Genomic DNA, 20670 nt, shown 5'->3' on the forward strand with positions numbered 1-20670 from the left:
GAGGGAACTGGCCTGGCGCGGTTGAAAATGCAACCTTTCTAGGAGGTCTCTTGTATAAATGAGCACTGAGAGGTGATGGGACATGTAGAGAACCGTTTGGTACAGAACAAGAGGCTGAGTGAGATATGGATGGTGGATAACCTTTAGTAAGTGACTAGTTTGACGCACCAACCATCGGATTGTCAGGGTTGTGTTTTTTGTTGCTGCGTGTGTGTGTGTGTGCCATCAGACGTACTTAATTAACCAACCAACTTCCTCTTCAAGACTGCTGTTGGCACACGACTGACAATTGGGTTGAAAATGAGTCCTGACTTATTTTTTGCTTTATATTTTGACTCATCATTTTCACTTCTCTGATTTTCTGTTTTCTTCCAACTTTAGGTGTCACATTCGTGGGGAGCTGACCGAATATTCCCATATCACAGTTTTGGGATTCTTACAATTGTTTCTTCCTGGGGGGGGGAGGGGAGGAGGCACTTCATCCTTCCGAGGCGTCAAACCTTCTTCGTGACCAGCACACACTGCTCCAAACTAGTCTGACAACCAGGGCTACCTAGATTTGGCCTCCACACGTACTCTTCCAGAGAACAGTATGGTTCTCCAGTCAGACTCTGCCCTCCAGGCAATCCTGCTGTTTCCAATCCACCTAGTGGTGTGGCTGTACTCCGTCCTGTCCTTCCTTCCGTGGTACTACATCACCGGGGCCGGTGAAAGAAAAGCCCTGTCCAAGCGGACAAAGGCCCGCTCCACTTCAGGCGGTGCGGAGGGCCCTTACCGCTGCGTGGACCACTTTGATTCCTTAGCTCGGGAGGACCTCCCGGGCAAGGACACGCTGGATAAGCTGTTCGAGCACGCTGTGCAGCGCTTCGGAGAGGCGCACTGCCTCGGCACCAGAGATGTACTGAATGAGGAAAATGAGCTTCAGCCCAGCGGTAAAGTATTTAAAAAGGTGAGGATTCCCACGACTATAATTATTGTCGAGAGTGATGCTTGTGAGGACGAAGACGTCTGACGTTGCAACTGGCTCTTTTCTCTCGCCAGCTGATCCTGGGGGACTATAGATGGCTCTCCTACAATGAAGTGGACTCTATCGTCAGTCAGTTTGGCAGTGGGCTGGCCGCTCTGGGACAGCAACCCAAAAGCAGTATCGCAATCTTTTGCGAAACCAGAGCGGAGTGGATGATCACAGCCCAGACATGCTTCAGGCGCAACTTCCCGTGTAAGTACATTACATTCTGTATCGCGGTGACAGTCAACGGATGTATGTGTACGGCTCGGCAAAGCTTTTATATATCTGGTTAGCATTATTGATTTACCATGTTTATCTGTTCACACTGATGTAGGCTAATAAAAACTAAATAATTAAAAGGTGAAAATACTAAACTATAAATTCATAGTTTAATTTTAACTTCTCTTTTCTTTAAAAGTGTCTGCTTAAATGTAGTTCATGGCTAGTAATGTATATTATAGTGCAAGATGTAGTCTCATAAGTGTGGGTAATACAGCAACTGCTGTTTTTATATATTTATTATGGTTACACTGACTGTGTTGTATTCACAATAGTGGTGACATTCTACGCCACTCTGGGAGAGGACGCCATTGCATTTGGACTGAACGAGACTGGAGTGACGCACCTCATTACCAGCGTGGATCTGCTTGAGACTAAACTGAAAGTGAGTTTAATCCCTTCGAGCGCACAAACTGTAACCTCACAAAACACTATTTGTCTCGATAAAAGTAGCTCCAATAGTCATCTTCAGATGACACTGACTAATTACTATGCATAATTTCATTCGCATCAAAGCTGGTATGACGAACCCAGAAAGCCCCTTAAAGCCTTTTCTCTAAAAGCTTTTTAAATTCCCAACTTTTCTTTTCTTCTAATGGGTGTTTTTTATTTTTATTTAGTAGGTCAGGTTACTGCCCGTTATAAAGAATACGTCAGCAAAGATGGAGACAAAATTAAACTATGTGATGAGGCTTTGTTGTAATGGCAGCTTCACCCTTTTCTGTCCAGAAAGTGCTTCCACTGATCCCAAAACTGAAGCACGTGATCTACGTGGACCAGAAGAAAATTAACACAGAAGGCTACCCAGCGGGGCTGTCCACCCACAGCATGCAGGCCGTACAAGAGCTGGGCGCGCTGCCGGAAAATAGTGCGTATACGTCTCACTTAGATGTGCTTCTATGTTGAAATACACACAGAAGACGATATTCGGCTTTAAGCCTTGTATACAGTCTTGAAGTTGTTTAAGCGTGTGTTTGTCTTGCAGTGGAGAGGGCGGTTGTGAAGCCTCAGCCCTCTGATCTGGCCGTGGTGATGTACACCAGTGGCTCCACAGGCAGACCGAAGGGAGTCATGATCGTCCACAGTAACCTGATTGCGGGAATGACGGGCCAGTGCGAACGCATCCCTGGACTTGGGTGAGTTCCTACTATATGTAACCCTGGTATAATGCAGCAGGTTTTTCGCTCACCATTCAACAGCCAGTGTCATAGCGTTTACTGAAAAAGAACATCTCTCCAGTGTTATCTTATCAAACAAAAACATCCTTGGCATAGAAACTGACAAGATGACTGCAGAACGTTCCATTTAATTTGTGCTGGGACAGACTCCAAGGAACAGAAAGACCACTCTAAAAGATACTCGTGTGATGATTAACATTTACCTTTTGTGTTGTGGCAGGCCTAACGATACCTACATAGCATATCTGCCCCTGGCTCATGTTCTGGAAATGACGGCTGAAATCTCCAGCGTCACATATGGCTGTCGGATCGGCTACTCGTCCCCCCAGACGCTGTCAGACCAGGTAATACGCAGCCGGCATCGACACCGGGTCATGTTGCAATTGTCATGCTGTGTTTCTTAATAACACACCTGGGTGTGGTTACTAATGCATTGTTACCACGATGCTTAGTCATTTGCTACTGGATAATGTAATCGGGGCCATCTGTTTAATTTCTTCTTTCTCCCTTTAGTCTACCAAGATAAAGAGAGGAAGTAAAGGAGACAGCTCTGTGCTCAAACCCACCCTGATGGCAGCTGTGCCAGTAAGAATCCTTCATTGCTCACTACTCTCCTCCTCTATGTTTTTCTACTCTGTATACAAAACATGTGTAAAACTTTTTTTTTTTTCCTCCTCAAAAGGAAATTATGGACCGCATCAACAAGAATGTGATGAGCAAAGTGCAGGAAATGAATGTCTTCCAGAAGACGCTGTTTACGCTGGGCTACAAATATAAACTGGAGCAGATCAAGAGGGGCTATGACGCACCGCTCTGCAATGCGTAAGTAAACCACCGCGTCTCCTCCGATGCCTTTTTATTTAAAAAAAGAAACTAAAATCAAATCTGGTGCAATTTGTCTTTGCAGCCTGTTGTTCCGGAAAGTGAAGAAACTCCTTGGGGGACGGGTGAGGATGATGCTGTCTGGAGGAGCCCCCCTGTCCTCGGCCACGCAGAGATTCATGAATGTGTGTTTCTGCTGCCCGGTGGGTCAGGGCTACGGCCTCACGGAAACCTGCGGAGCAGGCACCATCACGGAGGGTAAGCTGAGATTTGAAAGTGCGGAATACGTAAAGAACGTGCAAAAGGAAAAAAAAAGATGAGAACAAATGGGTGCGTCGCTAAGCTGTTGTGTCCTGTTCCACAGTTGTGGACATCAGCACGGGTCGTGTTGGCGCTCCCCTCATTTGCTGCGAGATCAGACTGCGGGACTGGGCTGAAGGTGAGGTTGAAAGACCTGTTTGTACAAGCTGCACTCAGAATGACAAGCATTTTGTAATTACAGGGCAATTATATTTTGGGTAATTTGCCAACCTCAGGTGGCTACACAAGCAGAGACGAGCCAAACCCAAGAGGGGAGATCCTGATTGGTGGCCCCAACGTAACCATGGGTTACTACAAGCAGGAGGGCAAAGACCAGGACTTTTTCGCGGACGATAAGGGCCAGCGATGGTTCTGCACCGGAGACGTAGGAGAGATTTACCCAGACGGCTGTCTTCAGATAGTGGGTGTGTATAAATTGCCCCGAGCTTGCTCTTCAGTCCTGTGGCTGTCTTCTGACAGCGACTGTGAAAGGCACGACACACACCTAATTTCATGGCACAGTCATTGTGGTTGTAACTTTGATGTGCCTGATAAAGGGCGCCATTGTGAACCAATTTCTTTTAATTTCCAATTTAGATCGTAAAAAAGACTTGGTCAAGCTGCAGGCCGGGGAGTACGTGTCTCTCGGTAAAGTGGAGTGCGCTCTGAAAAACTGCTCCATCATAGACAACATCTGTGCTTATGCAAACAGGTGAGTACATTACAGGAAGTGGGATTTGCATTTCTCCCACTTCCCTAATGAAGGAATACATGCGACGTAGTCTGCAAAGCGTTTCAAAATGTCCAGACACCAGGGCCTTATGTTCGGTTGGATGTAGATAAACTCATGACTGCCTCGGTTAAAACCAAACTAACTTGATGAGATTTGGCACGAGCTCAATCACATTTCTCACTTGGGTTGAGAACCCTACCGGGAACCGGTTGCGTTACTCCGAAGACTAACTTTCTTATATTATTTTCAGACGTCAGCTGACCCGAGGTTTAGCACGCAACCTCGGGTCAGCTGACGTCGCTCTTTTGCATCATCTTACAATCTGCTCCAAACCGCCGCGTTGGTGCCGTCTGTCAATCGGCTCTTATTTCTAAGAGCTGATGTCGGGACAGCCTTTCTGTAGCTTTAAGTCCAGGTGTGCTTTTTGTACACCACTACCTGCTTTAGGGTGACAATGTTGGACAGATGTGCTATACACATAGCCATAGTGGTTTTGTTTCTCAACTTCCGTCAGCGCTCTCACGCAAATCCAACTTCTTTCAGAACTTTTCAAACCATTTCAACTTTCAGCTTTGTATTTTCAATGCTACTTCAATATGACTTCAGCTAGTTTGCAAATCTGCAAACTGATTTGCAGATTTTTCCAGAGAGACCACAGATTTATTATTATGTAGCCTTTTATCAACCTTGTTTCTATTCCACATGCTTTCAGTGAGCAGAACTACGTGATCAGCTTTGTGGTTCCCAACCAGAAGAGGATGACTGACCTGGCCAAGCGGAGAGGCATACTGGGGGCATGGGAAGAGATCTGCACCCACCCGGACATGGAAAGAGAGGTCCTGAAGGAGATCAAGGAGGTTGCTGCTAACAGTAAGAAACAAACTTGTATTTACTTTTATGCCGATGCATGTTATTTTCCTTTCTCTTTTTTTATTTTTTAAACTAGCTTTTGAATGTGTGTGAGCCTCACGGTTCTCTACGTCTCACCCATGTAGTTAAACTCCAGCGGTTTGAGATTCCAATGAAGGTACATCTGAGTCCGGAGCCCTGGACCCCCGAGACGGGCCTCGTCACAGATGCGTTCAAGCTGAAGAGGAAGGAGCTGAAGAACCACTATCTCCATCACATAGAGAGAATGTACGGGGGCAAATGACATCGCTCGCCTTCGGCCGAGCGGCTCCGTTGTAACCATAACCACTGTAAATAATCCTCCCAGTGGCACCCACATGGAGTTGTGTGCCGTTTGCGTACCACATGAAAATGTCTTGGAACAAAGAAGCTGTAGCTGTTTATCCATGTGTCCTGCTTTCTATTTATTTGTGTGGGTGTTGCAATTTCACTCAAGTGACGACTCTTATTCCAGGAAAAAGGTCCCAGACCATTGCAGCACATGACATCTGCCATCCACTTAAATCTGCTGGACCTCAGTTTGTAGCTGATTTAAAAGAAAAAGTACCACTGTTCCTCCCCATGTGTTGCTGATGCTTTGTTGTTACTTCAATTGAAGATATGAACTGTAATCATCAGGGAGGCTTGTATTGCTCTTTTTGTAAATGTGGAGCACTAATGTTACTGTGCCTTCAGTCTGCAGTACCTGTGTAGTCAAGCAGAAGTGGCATCTAGTTAAAAACAAATAGACTACACGTTTGTGACACAAGAAATGCTTTACTGCCATATTTTACTTGAAGAAAAATACAGATACACTGGCACTTATAATATGGAATTAAACATACTTGTGATCACATCTGCTTATCCACCCCACTTTCTTGTTCTGACAGATATTTAATTTATACTTTTTTTGCTTTTGTCAATTTATTTGGGAAGTAATACCAAAATGTGTGACCATAAATGACTCAGGAAGACAAGCAACCATTTTAATATATAAAAATGTCCAATAGCGAGTTTACTTGTATAGAAAGGCTCTTTTGTCAATTCTTGTGGGCGGTGTATTTATTTAGGAGCAAGCATGTTTGGCTACTAACAAATTGCTAAGATGCTACTTGCATTAGCTAGTCAGCACTGGGTATTTTATTTCAGTTCCCGGGTTAATGTACAATTGGTAAAAGGGTTATCTGAAGTGGTCTGTTCCTCAATATAGGAGCGTTTTCTATGTATTTTTCAAAGTGTTGTAGTGTTGATAGATTTGCATCATTTCAACTTATAAAAGACACACATTGACAGTCGCGTTAGTTTGGTCGTTTGGTGATCTATTTATTACTCCATCATGATCACATGCCTTGTTCAAGAATAAAACTTGTTTTTGTATTTTGTGGTGTATTACATTTTTATTTTATTACAAAAAAGGAAATAAACAAACTGGATCTAAATCATCCCGGGTGAGTGTTCATACTCTGTATTTCTTTTCTTTTTAGAGAGGAGAGCCTCAGTTATTCCAGTCCTGAAATCGGAAACAGTCACTCGCGATCTTCCAAACAGGCTGGTCATTGTTGGCTGTTGCCTGAGCTGTCAAAAGAAAGTTCTGGTTGAAGAAACGCTGTTTGTTCCCTTCAAACTTCACGGTCCCGCCAGTCACCACCAGCAGTGTAGTCTGACCCTGGGTTGCTTGCTCTGTGAATGAATGAAGAAAAAAGGCTTTATTGATGCAGGATGAGTGCGATTATTGACAGTGGCATGCTTGTAGCAGGCGTCAGTCAGGTGACAGTGACTAGTGAACAGCACTCGTTCGGCACCCTGTCTTGTTAATTTAAATGTATTTAGCACATGAGCAATTGTTGAATAAAGAATGCAAATAAAAAGCAGCTGAGTGGGTGGAGCCACATTTCCTGGGAACACTCATTGTTGTTACACAGGTCAGCTGCTGTAAATTTATGATTTTAGTTGAGTCAACTGAGCCCCTGTTCTCTATATACATCCTTCGCGCAACGTCGTTTATCAGTCATTATATTCATGTATGGTTTTGAAACAAAAAGGAACAAAATATACTTTCCAAATAAATACTTTCTTTATACACTCACCTAAAAGGATTATTAGGAACGCCATACTAATACTGTGTTTGATCCCCTTTCGCCTTCAAAACTGCCTTAATTCTACATGGCATTAATTCAACAAGGTGCTGAAAGCATTCTTTAGAAATGTTGGCCCATATTGATAGGATAGCATCTTGCAGTTGATGGAGATTTGTGGGATGCACATCCAGGGCACGAAGCTCCCGTTCCACCACATCCCAAAGATGCTCTATTGGGTTGAGATCTGGTGACTGTGACGGCCATTTTAGTACAGCAAACTCATTGTCATGTTCAAGAAACCAATTAGAAATGATTGGAGCTTTGTGACATGGTGCATTATCCTGCTGGAAGTAGCCATCAGAGGATGGGTACATGGTGGCCATGAAGGGATGGACATGGTCAGAAACAATGCTCAGGTAGGCCGTGGCATTTAAACAATGCCCAATTGGCACTAAGGGGCCTAAAGTGTGCCAAGAAAACATCCCCCACACCATTACAACACCACCACCAGCCTGCACAGTGGTAACAAGGCATGATGGATCCATGATCTCATTCTGTTTACGCCAAATTCTGACTGTACCATCTGAATGTCTCAACAGAAATCGAGACTCATCAGACCAGGCAACATTTTTCCAGTCTTCAACTGTCCAATTTTGGTGAGCTCTTGCAAATTGTAACCTTTTTTCCTATTTGTAGTGGAGATGAGTGGTACCCGGTGGGGTCTTCTGCTGTTGTAGCCCATCCGCCTCAAGGTTGTGCGTGTTGTGGCTTCACAAATGCTTTGCTGCATACCTCGGTTGTAACGAGTGGTTATTTCAGTCAAAGTTGCTCTTCCATCAGCTGGAATCAGTCGGCCCATTCTCCTCTGACCTCTAGCATCAACAAGGCATTTTCGCCCACAGGAGTGCTGCATACTGGATGTTTTTCCCTTTTCACACCATTCTTTGTAAACCCTAGAAATGGTTGTGCGTGAAAATCCCAGTAACTGAGCAGATTGTGAAATACTCAGACTGGCCCGTCAGGCACCAACAGCCATGTCACGCTCAAAATTGCTTAAAGCACCTTTCTTTCCCATTCTGACATTCAGTTTGGAGTTCAGGAGATTGTCTTGACCAGGACCACACCCCTAAATGCATTGAAGCAACTGCCATGTGATTGGTTGATTAGATAATTGCATTAATGAGAAATTGAACAGGTGTTCCTAATAATCCTTTAGGTGAGTGTATGTAGTTAGATGTCGGTAGGTGCCACGAGCTGCCAGTGTCAGTAGTTCTCACAGGAGTGCCACCACTCGGGGTCAGACTATTGCCACTACTCAGAGAAGTGCCAGTAGTTGTCACAAGAGTGCCACGACTAGTCAGAGACTGGACTGACGCTTGCCACTATGGTGCCAGTGCCACAAGGAGGATCTCGGCCTTGCTGGGATTAGTGCAACATCACAAGAAAAACCCTGCTTTATTAAAAAGATCTCAACTTTGTCTTTAACACGCGTGATGTTTTGTATGTTCTGCTTCACACTAGCTCGGGGTCTCTACTCTAAGAACATTTGAGAATGTTTTTCCAGCTCTGAGATTAACCCACTGACCGTGAACTGGTTGACAATCCAGTGTTTGAACTTGAAACTCGCTCGAAGGCAACGACTCAAAAAACTCGCTGAGAGCATCCTGCCCGGACACCGCATTCCCGTTCCACACCAAGGTCGCCTTGTCCAGGTAGAGTCGGGTCAAGTTCTGGGACACAGAGGATCATTAACAATAACAACACCAACTGGGCCAAAACTGGAGTTTGAAGGCCAGTGCAGAAGAACCTGATAACATAACTCTCTCCCCAAACTCATCCGTGACTGCACTGACCTTCCCATTTCCAAAACATAACGTTAAATCAAAACCCACCTCTTCAGAACTGCTTTCATTGTGTGACTGTGTGCTCCGTGTTCTTATTGTTTTTGTTTATCTGCTTTTATTGTATAGCTTCTATAATGTTTTTTAAATGTTTTGTCAAGTGTCTTTGAGTACCACGAAAAGCGCTATATAAATTAAATGTATTATTATTATTATATTGTTTAAAGTAAAGTGGACACTGCTCTCTGGTGACCAAACTATTTACTGGACGACACTGTTAGTTATTTCAAAGACGTCAATGTCTTTAAAGCAATACCAATACATCTGTTAACTTAAGCTCTAGTGCGGTCATACACATTATTCTGAATATCTGGAGCAACGTTGCAGATGTTATGCTGTATGAGACCAAAACAGCGCCATCACTTACCCTTCTTTTCTTATCCATGCAGTCGTAATAAATGTTGACAAATTCTTCTGAATACCTGCATGACTGGTCGACATGGGTCCTGAAATCCTAGAGTGGAAAGCACGTATTAAATAGCGACCACGATCATTTCAAGTCAACTAACGCTCGTGAACGAGGTATCTGGGAGTGCACAGTGTGCAAGGTCGCTGACGTTAAATTTTCGAAACCAACTTTAACGTTAGCTAGCTAGCAAAACAACGCTATAGCTGGTGGATTTCAGGATAAACGTGTCGCATTTAAACTCACCAGCGTGCTCGCCATGAGAACAGAAATATGGAGCAGTACCACACAGAATATATTAAATATTATCAGATAGGAGAGCGGGAAATATTTTTTATTGTTAGCCTTTTCCTCCGCTTGTTCATTTAGCACGTTTAGTATCCAATGCAGCCATTTTGCATCGTGTATTACTTCCCCCCCCCCGCCCCCCCCCGGGCACCATCTATACCTATCAAAATAAAATGCTTGTGCGTTCGTTCAAATTTAATGAAGCCCTCTGATAGCTTGGTTACAAGTCTCTAAATCACTTTTCACGTCCTCTGTTTGTTCGTTGAATCAAACAGAATAACGACAGAGTGAATAATACAATGTCATGGTGTATTCAGTCTCATTGTCACGTGATGCCACTGATAGTGTTTTATTTTGAAGGGGAACAATAACCCATGCGGAAGTAGAGTTAATAATTTCCTGAGTCATTCCTTGTTCAAACGATAGGAAGAAACAACTCTCGGGCATCCCCATTTCGCTAACGTTAGCTACCGTAACACTTGTTTGACGTTTAAAACATTTATTAACAATGGCGGGTTCTGTATCAAACGTGGAGGTCTGTGAGTTAGCGTACACGGGACAGTTTGAGAAACTAAAAGAGTGCATTCTGTCAGATAAATCGCTTGCCTCTAAACTAGACCAGGTGAGAATGCATGTTTGTGACATCACAGATGCTCTGTGATGTTTTGCACGTTTTCACCCACGACTTTCTGTAATTTCAGGACCATCGGACCGCGCTGCACTGGGCTTGTTCTGCTGGACACACCGACATTGTGGCGTTTCTGCTTGAGCTGGGAGTTGATGTGAATCTGCAGGACGATGTAGGCTAAAACATCCAATGTTTGTATGCACTATTGTTAGGTGCATGAGGGGTGGAGGGGACCCTGCAATATGATGCAGTTATAATATGTATTTAATATAACAATCCATACAAACAGTATCCATCCATATAGACAATATCCATAAAAATAGTTTATATAATTTTTTTCTTGTGTAATCTGTATTGACATTACATTAGATGCAATTAAGGCTATATCAGTGCATAATAAATAAATATGTATACAATAATGAAAATGTTGCAATCTAGAATGTGAACAGGGGCATTATGGGGCAATCCTAAAAATAATCCAATTCATTTTCTTTTGTGATTTGTTACTTCCCAGGCTTTGTGGACCCCTCTTCACATTGCAGCGTCCGCTGGCAGAGAAGACATTGTGCGATCTCTGATATCCAAAGGAGCTCAGCTGAATTCACTTAATCAAAACCGATGCACCGCTCTGCACTATGCCGCCTCTAAAGACAGATATGAGGTAAGACTCCCAGGCTGCACTAGCTTTTTTTTGATAGTTTGATCTACATATATTTCTTCACTTGCTGGCTGCTACCGGGCTTGTCCTGGGGCTCATCTTTATTTTGGAACTAGCTGAGGTCAGAGCATAGCACCCTGAGGTCAGATCATCCATATTTGTTCACTTGCTAGCTGCTGATGGGTCGGTCCTGGTGCTCGTCTTCATTTTGGAACTAGCTGATGCTCAATCTCATCCTCTTCAAAGTTACTTTCAGACTTCAGAAAGTTACTTACATTTTCATAATTGTGATCCTCACATTCTGAAGCCTCTTCCTCTACATCATCATCATCATCATCATCAAAAGCTTCTCTCTCTTTCTCTATCCCGCTCTCAATTTGCCGCTGGGATGGAGATTGAGCAAATAAAGATTGGTTCCCGCAAGACAGAGGCTAAAATGTGCGGAACGTGAGAGCAGACAGGTGTAGGTGCTTTAATTGATCAACAATGTTGCAACCTTGTGCGGGAATGGCAGGGGCATAAAACAAAACACTCGCACTCGCACTCACTTGCAGCACTCACTCACTCGCACCCACTCTCAATAAGAAGGCGCAGACAGGAGAACAGAGTGAAGTTACACAGGACCTACAATTTCCACACTCTCATGCTACATTCACACTAAAAGCGTTGCGAATATTCGTAACGCTTTACTCGCGTGAGTTTACTTGCTCGACTTAGTTAATTCGCGCCTTTTGCTTAATTTGCCCCGTAAAGGGGGTGCGGCTTATCTCTGTTAAAAAAACATTACCATTTCCACCATCCACCATTGAAATAACCACCAGTTCTGCTTTATACTTGTTGTGGAAATTCCACAAACGTTGGAACGTCAAACGCCCCCGTGTTTCGGTTCATAACATTATCCGTAGCCGCACAGAGCTCCAACTTCTCCAGGAACAGCGTCTGAATGACGGCCGCTTCCAGCGCTACTTCAGGACGGCAGTGATGACGGGCAGAGCATCTCAACGCTGATCGGCTTTCGCAACTCAGCGTGAATGTTTCACCTGAGTCGGAAAATGAGGCAAATTTTTCACTTCTCACCACGCCATTCACGTCGCCCGTCGGGAATTCAAATTGTTACCAACCATTCGCGTCTGAGCATAGACTTTGCATGCAATCTACGCTTTTGGTGTGATCGCAGCATTATTAGCCCCCGGTCCCATGGACCCGAACATCCTGTATGTAATATAAATGTGTAGGGGGGTGTACAGTGTGTGGTCATTGAAGATATGTTCAGATTTATGTTCTTCACAGAAAATTAGCCAAGGCCAACGGGTCTGAGTTTGAAAAAAATAATGAATCATATAATTTTTCTTTTGATTAAAAAATGAAAACGGGCCCCACAGACCCGAACACCACACAATGTTAGTGACCATATATTTCTTTCACCACATCTACCACACACACTCACACACCAATAAACTATATTTAGAAAACCTGTGGGATTTGTCCTTTTACTATACTAGTAAGAAACTGTAAAGTACATGTATTTTGTACATTAATTTTGTATATCAACTGCAAAATGTATATTAAACTGTTACAGTTTTTATATAGTACACTGTATACATTTAGTATGGAATTGGAAAACAGAACATGACTTTGCTCTACATCCCTCATCACTGGAGAGGGCGATAACATGCAGAAAGTTATGTCAACACTAGACATCTAAATTGTAATTTTACTAGTTGGATGAAGTGAGTATCTTTACACAGACTTTCACTCATGTGCCAAAACCAACAGAAACTAACAGAACAGGATCTGAAAATGTGCATTTCCCGAAAATGGGAAGTTAAAAATTGGTTGTCAATGGCATGCAAATAACACGGCTTTCCCCTCGTTACAGATCGCCCTGCTGCTGTTGGAAAAAGGAGCAGACCCCAACGTCACCGACAAGTATCAGTCCACGCCCCTTCACAGAGCGTCGTCCAAGGGCAACTTCCGCCTCATCCAGCTGCTTCTCAAACAGAGTGCCTCGACCAACATCCAGGACTCGCAGGGCAACACGCCTCTGTATGTGTGAATAAGTATTCAAGTATTCGTCTAATACAACATTGTGGCCACTGGCACAGACATACAGTTTCAGTGTGATACTGTTGGTGGAAATGGACAACGCACAAACCCTTAAAGGGTCAGTTGAGCTACATTTAAAACAACTTTCCTCACTTATTTTTAGTGGTATCCAGTCATCTAGTAAGTTTGGTTTAATTTGTCTCAAATTGAAGGTGTCAGTCTCAGAGATATTTTCCTCTGCCCTAATAAAATGGAGGTGAATTTAGTTGGAGGTGCTTTTAACATTGACAATTTTATCATGAATTGTATTCACAATTCTGCCTGCATTGTCTTTAACCAGCCACCTGGCGTGCGATGAGGACCGTGTGGAGGCAGCCAAGGTGCTGGTGGAACACGGGGCCAGCATCTACATTGAGAACAAGGAGGAGAAGACCCCTCTCCAGCTCGCCAAGGGCGGTCTGGGAAACATCCTCCGTCGGATTGTAGAGGGATGATTCTTTGACCGAACCTAAGGGTCATGCTCCAGCTTGAGTCCCTGCAACCTAAAGTTACATAATGAGAGTCCTCATCCCAGTCAGTCCTCCCCGAGCGGCCTGGTGGGACACATAGGATGTGTAACAGGTGGAAGATGTGAATTAGAAAAGTTTGGACTGCACTGGGTCGTCATCAGCTCCTCAGATGGGGGATGAAACTGCCCAAACCTTAGGTGTCTCATCAAAAACACTCTAGTGCACTAAGTGCGGTCTACCAACTGCAGCCTAATTTCTTTTGATCGATTTCTTTTTACCTTTTAATTGTTGCAAAAATTCCCTAATAAAAAAAACTTATTCAGCCTGTTGTCTTAGGTGTATTTATCTGTTGTACATGTAGGCATTGAATCCAGCCAATTCCTTTTTAGACGACTCCTGAGGGAAATGAGCTGGCTCTTAAAGCAGCTAAATGCTCCAGCTAGTAGCTAAGCATGTCTGTCTGGTGCTGTGCAGGTTGGATACAGTGAGCTTTAAGAGCTTTTCCGCTGATAACACCTGCCTTGTACCGCTGGAAATGAATTGAGTGAACCATAACATTGTTGCAGGCCAGACCACAGAGCTTGTTAAACTCACTGTATATCTATACCGCAGATACGGGTGATCATTTTCACACATTTTCACCTTGTATTTATGTTGTGATTTGACACATTGTGAACGTTACAGCACCCAAATGATCAGTGCTTTTTTGGGGGTGGGGATTCATTATATAGTTGATCGTAAGAGTTTGATAATTTTTAAAGTGTGTCTCAGTTTATTTGTGACCTGCTTTCTTTAGCCTGAAATTAAAATGTGTCTTTTATTAGTGTTTAACGTGCCGTGGGTGAAACATGCTCACTATAAACAGTGGTGGAACAAGTACTATCATGTACTTAGGTAAAAGTGGCAACACCACAAATATATTATAAGTAAAAGGTCCTGTGCCAGCAAAAAATTATCTCTGCTGGAATTATTTGGTTATATATTATATTTATAAATGTGTCGTTGTAGCTCAGATTAAATGTACAGTAGAGTAAATGTACAATATGACTCGGAAGCTAAATGTAGTGGAGTATTAGAAGTGTAAAGCAGTCAAGTACTGGATGGAAACTTTAGTCAAAATATGTGTTCTGTCACACAAGCATCATATATATATATATATATATATATATATATATATATATATATATATATATATATATATATATATATATATATATATATCCAAAAAACAAACTTGAGTGATTTCCCGCGAATTCCCAAAACGCCCCACACGTCACAGTGGTGGTCAGCTGGGATGCGCCAGACGAGGTGCGCACATCCCGTTGCTTTCGCTTCCTGGATGTCAGGTCACGTTAAAATAACCTGCTCCCTTTAGTCACTGCATTCTGTTGCAGGCGGTGTTCGCGCCGAAGACCGACTTAAGATAAAGACCGGAGAGTCGGCTGTCAGGTAATTTTGGAGGTTTTCTGCTGCGATAGTTTATCGAGTAACTTGTTGACCTTACGTCATGTAGAACAGCCAAGCTAACGTAGCTAGCTAACGTCTGTAGCTAGCTACGTACTCCTAGTTAGTGCTGGTCAAAGTCCTTACCGACTCTCTACACCCTACCGATTAGTGTGCTTTCAGCTCATTGTATTGCTTTAGTCTGACCACCGAGCTAATGCACCGTGAGTGTGTGCGTGTGCGTGTATGTGTGTGAGAGAGTGTGTGTCTGTCAGCTGTCATTCAGCTAGCGTTATATTCGGTGTTTACCTCCCAGAGACTATGGGACTGTTGGTATTGTTTAACGCAAAGCTTCGAGGCCTTTCTGTAAATTGCGATGGCCCCGTTGTTACGGCCTCCTCGTTAATACAAGAGAAGATAATAGCTAGGCGGCTGTTATGTTGACGTCTGCGTCCGTACATTAAAACACTCGTGTTTCCTAAGGTTACCAAGACTTTGCTGTTGCTCTGGTGACTTATCTTTCTGGAAAGAATGTCGACACAAGTTTAAAGTTCAGAAGCTGCTCAACCCAAATGAGTCAATGTAATCTTTAGAAATGGGAGTAGATCAATAGTTGCTCCATTAGCACTGACAGTGTGGTCACAAGGTCAGTCACAGTGCTGTCTGCAGTGGGATTTAAGTGTAAAGTAAACGGAGATTGTGCCGTTTATTTGTTCCGTTTTATTAGCTTCAAATACAGCTGGTGGGGAAACAAATGCACATTTTACTACACGTTTACTTCCAAAAAAAGAAAAGAAAACTGTAGGTTGTGTGACGGCAATTAAAGTCCCTCCGTCTGAAGAAATATGTATAAGTGGAGGTGTGGTATTTCTGTTTGTCCCATGGCATAGTGTTAGTTGTTGCACCGCGAGGGATACACACCTTTTTGCAGTAGACTGAGCCAGTCTCTGGTGCCCATCCCTCACATGGAACATCCAATGCCTCCATGTGGTTTGCAGGCTGACTGCTTCTCTTAAAGGCACAGTGACCCTTCAGAGAGCCTAAATGGGCTGATCGGCTCTCTGGTGCCAGACAGAAATCTATTTAACCATAGAATACAGACTTTTAAATGGACTGGTTTTCAACCTTCAGGGGAAAAAAAGTAATGTATGTGTATTATCTGTATTGTAGGTTGTTGGCTACTTTATTTACGGGTGCTTTACATCTCAGTGAATTTCCTCCTAACACATACAGCATTTGTTTTTCTCTTTCCATTTCGTCTACAGTCATTCTGTCATCAAGTTCCACTCAGCAGTTTCCTGTCTGGCTCCATCATGTGTGATCTCAGAGAAGACAGCCACTTGGAGGCAGATCACATGGCTGATTTTTCCCAGATGAACAGTCGCCTGGACTCATTCCGCGGCTCCAGTCTGGCCCAGCAGGTACCGGCAGAAAACTTGGCCCGGGCCGGCTTCTACTTCACTGGCCCTGCCGATCGTGTCCGTTGTTTCAGTTGCCAGAAGACTGTGGAAAACTGGTGCAGGGGAGACACACCTGTGGAGAGGCATAAAGAGGTAGTTGGGAGTATTAATGAAAATCACACGGGAGGAAGTTTTTTGGTTTTGTTTTCATCCTGTTCTAAGTTGCTTTCCCCATTGTTACAGGTTTCCCCATCATGCAGCTTTCTCATCTGCGCCCACCGCACCAATTTCAGCCTGAGTTGTGAAAACAGAATGACCAACGGTTCCACATACAACGAAGAGGCAGAAGACATGGAATATCGCTTGAGAACAGGAGAGGTAGTCGATGAGTCCACATACCCAATGGCCCCTCACATGAGGAGTGAGGAGGCCCGGCTTCAGACCCTCTCTTCTTGGCCCTCTACTGCTCCTGTGAGACCCCGAGATCTGGCCCAAGCTGGCCTCTACTACCTCGGTGTGGACGACCGGGTGCAGTGTTTCTGCTGTGGTGGCATGCTGGCTGGTTGGGAAGCAGGGGACACCGCCTGGGCGGAGCATACCAAACATTTCCCCTACTGCTTCTTCATCCTCGGTCACGATGTGGGCAACGTTCCATTCCAGGGAGGTACAGAGGAGGAGGTGAGCGGCAGCAGACAACATGCACACGCTCGTGTCCCTATGGGGAGTCTGGAGGAGAGGCTCGGCAGCTTTGCAGGTGTCTTGCACCCCGTTGACCACGAGAGTCTTGCCAGAGCTGGCTTCTACAGTGCCGGTACAGCACAGTGTGCTCACACTTTGAGTGATTTAAATGATTTCTCTGGTATTTGAGTCAAAGCAATATTTAATTGTGTGTGTTTCCTTCCTTACAGGGACAGGAGGAGACAAGGTGTTGTGTTTCCACTGTGGCGGAGGCCTGAAAGGCTGGCAGCCCGAAGAAGACCCTTGGGAAGAACATGCCAAATACTACCCTGGGTGAGAAAAACCATGATTGTACCATTAACATAGTTATATGCACTTTTATTTATTTTTTGCTGCGGCAGTTAATTTTGTTATAATAAAATCCTGTTGTTTTTTTTTAAAATCAGATGCAGCTTCCTGTTGGCAGAAAAAGGACAAGAATTTGTCAACACTATCCAGCTACAAGACCCACGACGAAATAGAGCTGTAAGCATCCAGTGCTTTTACATGCATTTATGAGTAACTGGGTTGCTGTTGAGTTTGCCAAATCATTTGATTTTGTAATGTAAACAAGAAACTGCTTAAACACGTTTCAGAGAAACCCGGTGAACGCCTGACGTCCTGGCTTAACCGGATAGCCAACTATTTGTTTACATGTGGCACATGTGCACGATAAAGATCCTGGACAGCCAAACTATTGCTGTGACAGCAGTGTTTTGGGATGAAAGGAAATATTACTACTCAAAATGGTGCTCACTTGTATCCAAAATGTTTCAATCCATAATATGTCTAAAACTGAAATAAATATCTTCCAGACATTTAAGGGATGCAACTCCTAATGCAACGCTCGCATGCCTGCATGTACTTTTCAAAACATTGTTGGCACCTCAATTCATCTTACGTGAGACTTCAATCTGAATCAGACATACTGTAGATATCTTCCATGTTCCAGAATTATATATATATATATATATATATATATATATATATATATATATATATATATAAAAAAAAATATATAGTATTATTTATTCTGGCTCAGAAAGGACACATTGTCCGTTGGAGCAAATTTTGAAAAAAAAAGAGGTAACACTGAAAAATACCCACGTGTCGGCTTCAGTTGAGCTTTTGAATGCATTTCAAGGACGGATTTCTTTTTTGTGTCCATCTCACATTAAAAACACGTTAAGAGGTAATGTCTTTGCAGCCAGTATGGTCAACCAAGAAGTCCACGTCCATTTAGATGTTGTTTTAAGACGCACTTGAAAGATGTTGACCTGCCTGTTAACTGCAGTGGTTGGACAAATTGAAAAAGAATGCATGCTTACGATAATTACATGATTGTATGTAGTAATGTATGCAGTTCTCTGGACACGTATACAAGCTGTGGAAAATGTGTAGTGTCACTGAGGCTTTTCTTTTACTTGTATTATTCAGAAAATAACTATGATCATGTTTGTTTTCAGGCTTCGAGTCATGCAAATGGATTTTCTGGACATGGGAATGGTAAACATTCATTTTATTTGACTCGCCTTTTTAGAGAATTTAGGAATAATGTCAAACATCTACTGTAAGATGTATTGTATACATTTGGTATACTGGTAACTAATAAAAATAGCGTGACACTATGGAACAAGTAGCTGTGTACGATGACACAACGATGTTTCCTCGTTGTGTTCAGAGGTGCTGCAGTCTGCCATGGCTCACGAGGCCATTGGGACGGGTCTGGAGCCCAGTGTGGTGGAAAAGACCATCTTGGAGAAAATCAGTGCGACAGGCTCAGGCTACTCCACCCTGGAAGAACTCATGGAGGATTGTCTTAACAACTCACAGGAGCAAGGTACTGGCGCCACTCCATGGTGAACCAGGTTCATAGTGACAGTGACTACATAAAAACGAAAAGCAGCAGCGATTTTAAATATGAGTAAACTCATTTTGATCTCTCTTCCCCTCCCCCTCCCACCCGCTCTCTGTCTTCCAGATATGAACCCACTGGAGAAACTGCGGGAGCTGCAGAGAGAGAAACAGTGCAAAATATGCATGGACAGAGATATTGGTATCGTCTTCATCCCATGCGGACATCTGGCCACCTGTAAGAAGTGTTCCGAGGCGCTCGTCAAGTGTCCAATCTGCTGTCGAGCCATAACGCAGAAGATCCAGACCTATATCGCCTAAAGGGGATCTCAGACTCTCGCCAAACGTCAATGCTGCTTTGTCACTTTCTTTATAATGTTGTATTTTAATATAAAATGTAGATAGCTTATGATATATTTAAGGATCGTGCTGTTTGTATGAGAATGAAAGAATGAGTAATCGTCCAGAGGCAACAATATTTTCACAATCACTACGATGGTAAATAGCTGTTAATATAAGATGGGATGATACTGTACATAGCTGAGGTTTTTATTGGCATTTAATGGAAACTGGAACTTGTAAATTCACATTTAAGATTAATTACCATTTTGCAACACTTTCTTGCCAGAGGTGCCTTTTCTCTAGGTTCATGGACTTGTCTCATTTTGTTGTTTTGTGTTGATAATTCTTGCGTGTCTCCCTCATCTATTTAGTATGGCGTGGTTATGGACAGGTTTCTCATCGTGTGCTGCTCTGTATTAAAATGGGTAAAGGTAGATCATTAATCCATTAAAATGATTTGTAACTGACAATATCAACTGTAGTGTAACGCCAACAATCATAGCCTTCAATTAATCAGTGTTGTGTGAAATTATTTTACCATTCCATCATGCAATCTGTTGTCATCAAGACTGAATAAATTGTAATTTTTGGACTTGGAAAAAATGCTTTTCTTTGACTACTACACTGCAATGTCTAAGTGCAACTGGTTGGATTTGGTGTAAAGAGGAGGTCCGATTAACCTTGTCCCACACTTAGAGAGGGTTGGCTTTACTTTGTTAAACTGGTATTCTGAATTGTCCTTCCAAGTTAATTCAGTTTTACTAGAAATACTCCTTTTTCTCTGCTGTGTTACTTTGGGAACAGGGATGAGTTCTCTGCATATTTCACTTTAGATATATATGGTCTAAGGGGGCCAAATAAAACAAGGATAAACTAAGTTGTGTCACAAAAGAGATTCATTCATTCATGACAGGTCATCTAAAATACTGGGAGGAAGCTGAACCATGGTGGTAATGAGCGCTGAATATAAATTATTGTTTCTATTCCCCTTGTTCAAGTTGAATAGCATTAAGATAGTCAAGTCAGTATGTTTTCCTGAATAGTTAAAGACGTGCATCTTGTAAAAGAGAGCAGAAAACAAAACGCGGTCGAGAAGCGCCGGTCTTATGGTGCAGTGCTCATCAGTGACCACTAGGTGTCAGCACATCGACTGTGTATCTATGGCGACGCGCTGTGGCCGCTAGGTGGTAG

The 20670-nt window shown here is 43.2% G+C and overlaps 4 protein-coding genes across 4 annotated transcripts; 3 read left to right on the forward strand and 1 right to left on the reverse strand.

Moving 5' to 3' along the window:
- Window positions 1-592: 592 nt before the first annotated feature.
- acsl4a (acyl-CoA synthetase long chain family member 4a) lies at window positions 593-6065 on the forward strand (the record flags this gene model as incomplete). The annotated part of the gene is made up of 14 exons (XM_079228413.1): window positions 593-949; window positions 1042-1219; window positions 1564-1673; window positions 2018-2156; window positions 2274-2424; window positions 2687-2810; window positions 2980-3051; window positions 3149-3288; window positions 3374-3546; window positions 3653-3727; window positions 3825-4013; window positions 4186-4300; window positions 5034-5191; window positions 5317-6065. The coding sequence occupies 14 exons, from the start codon at window positions 593-595 to the stop codon at window positions 5472-5474; spliced, it is 2139 nt and encodes a 712-aa protein (XP_079084539.1). The 3' UTR covers window positions 5475-6065.
- nxt2 (nuclear transport factor 2-like export factor 2) lies at window positions 5509-9965 on the reverse strand. Its single transcript, XM_079228414.1, has 4 exons — window positions 9841-9965; window positions 9556-9642; window positions 8873-9017; window positions 5509-6889 (listed from the first exon to the last, which is right to left on the reverse strand). The coding sequence occupies exons 1-4, from the start codon at window positions 9853-9855 to the stop codon at window positions 6705-6707; spliced, it is 432 nt and encodes a 143-aa protein (XP_079084540.1). The 5' UTR covers window positions 9856-9965; the 3' UTR covers window positions 5509-6704.
- Window positions 9966-10390: 425 nt separating this feature from the next.
- psmd10 (proteasome 26S subunit, non-ATPase 10) lies at window positions 10391-14041 on the forward strand (the record flags this gene model as incomplete). The annotated part of the gene is made up of 5 exons (XM_079229234.1): window positions 10391-10504; window positions 10584-10682; window positions 11025-11171; window positions 13048-13214; window positions 13555-14041. 5 exons carry the CDS (start codon window positions 10391-10393, stop codon window positions 13706-13708), a joined length of 681 nt encoding a protein of 226 aa, XP_079085360.1. The 3' UTR covers window positions 13709-14041.
- Window positions 14042-15146: 1105 nt separating this feature from the next.
- On the forward strand, window positions 15147-20331 carry xiap (X-linked inhibitor of apoptosis). Its single transcript, XM_079229013.1, has 8 exons — window positions 15147-15172; window positions 16432-16719; window positions 16810-17377; window positions 17475-17577; window positions 17691-17769; window positions 18750-18789; window positions 18965-19123; window positions 19265-20331. The coding sequence occupies exons 2-8, from the start codon at window positions 16480-16482 to the stop codon at window positions 19456-19458; spliced, it is 1383 nt and encodes a 460-aa protein (XP_079085139.1). The 5' UTR covers window positions 15147-15172; window positions 16432-16479; the 3' UTR covers window positions 19459-20331.
- The last annotated feature ends 339 nt before the right edge of the window (window positions 20332-20670 follow it).

Source organism: Taurulus bubalis (assembly GCF_910589615.1).
Source record: "Taurulus bubalis genome assembly, chromosome: 13".
In the NCBI taxonomy this organism is placed as follows: domain Eukaryota; kingdom Metazoa; phylum Chordata; class Actinopteri; order Perciformes; family Cottidae; genus Taurulus; species Taurulus bubalis.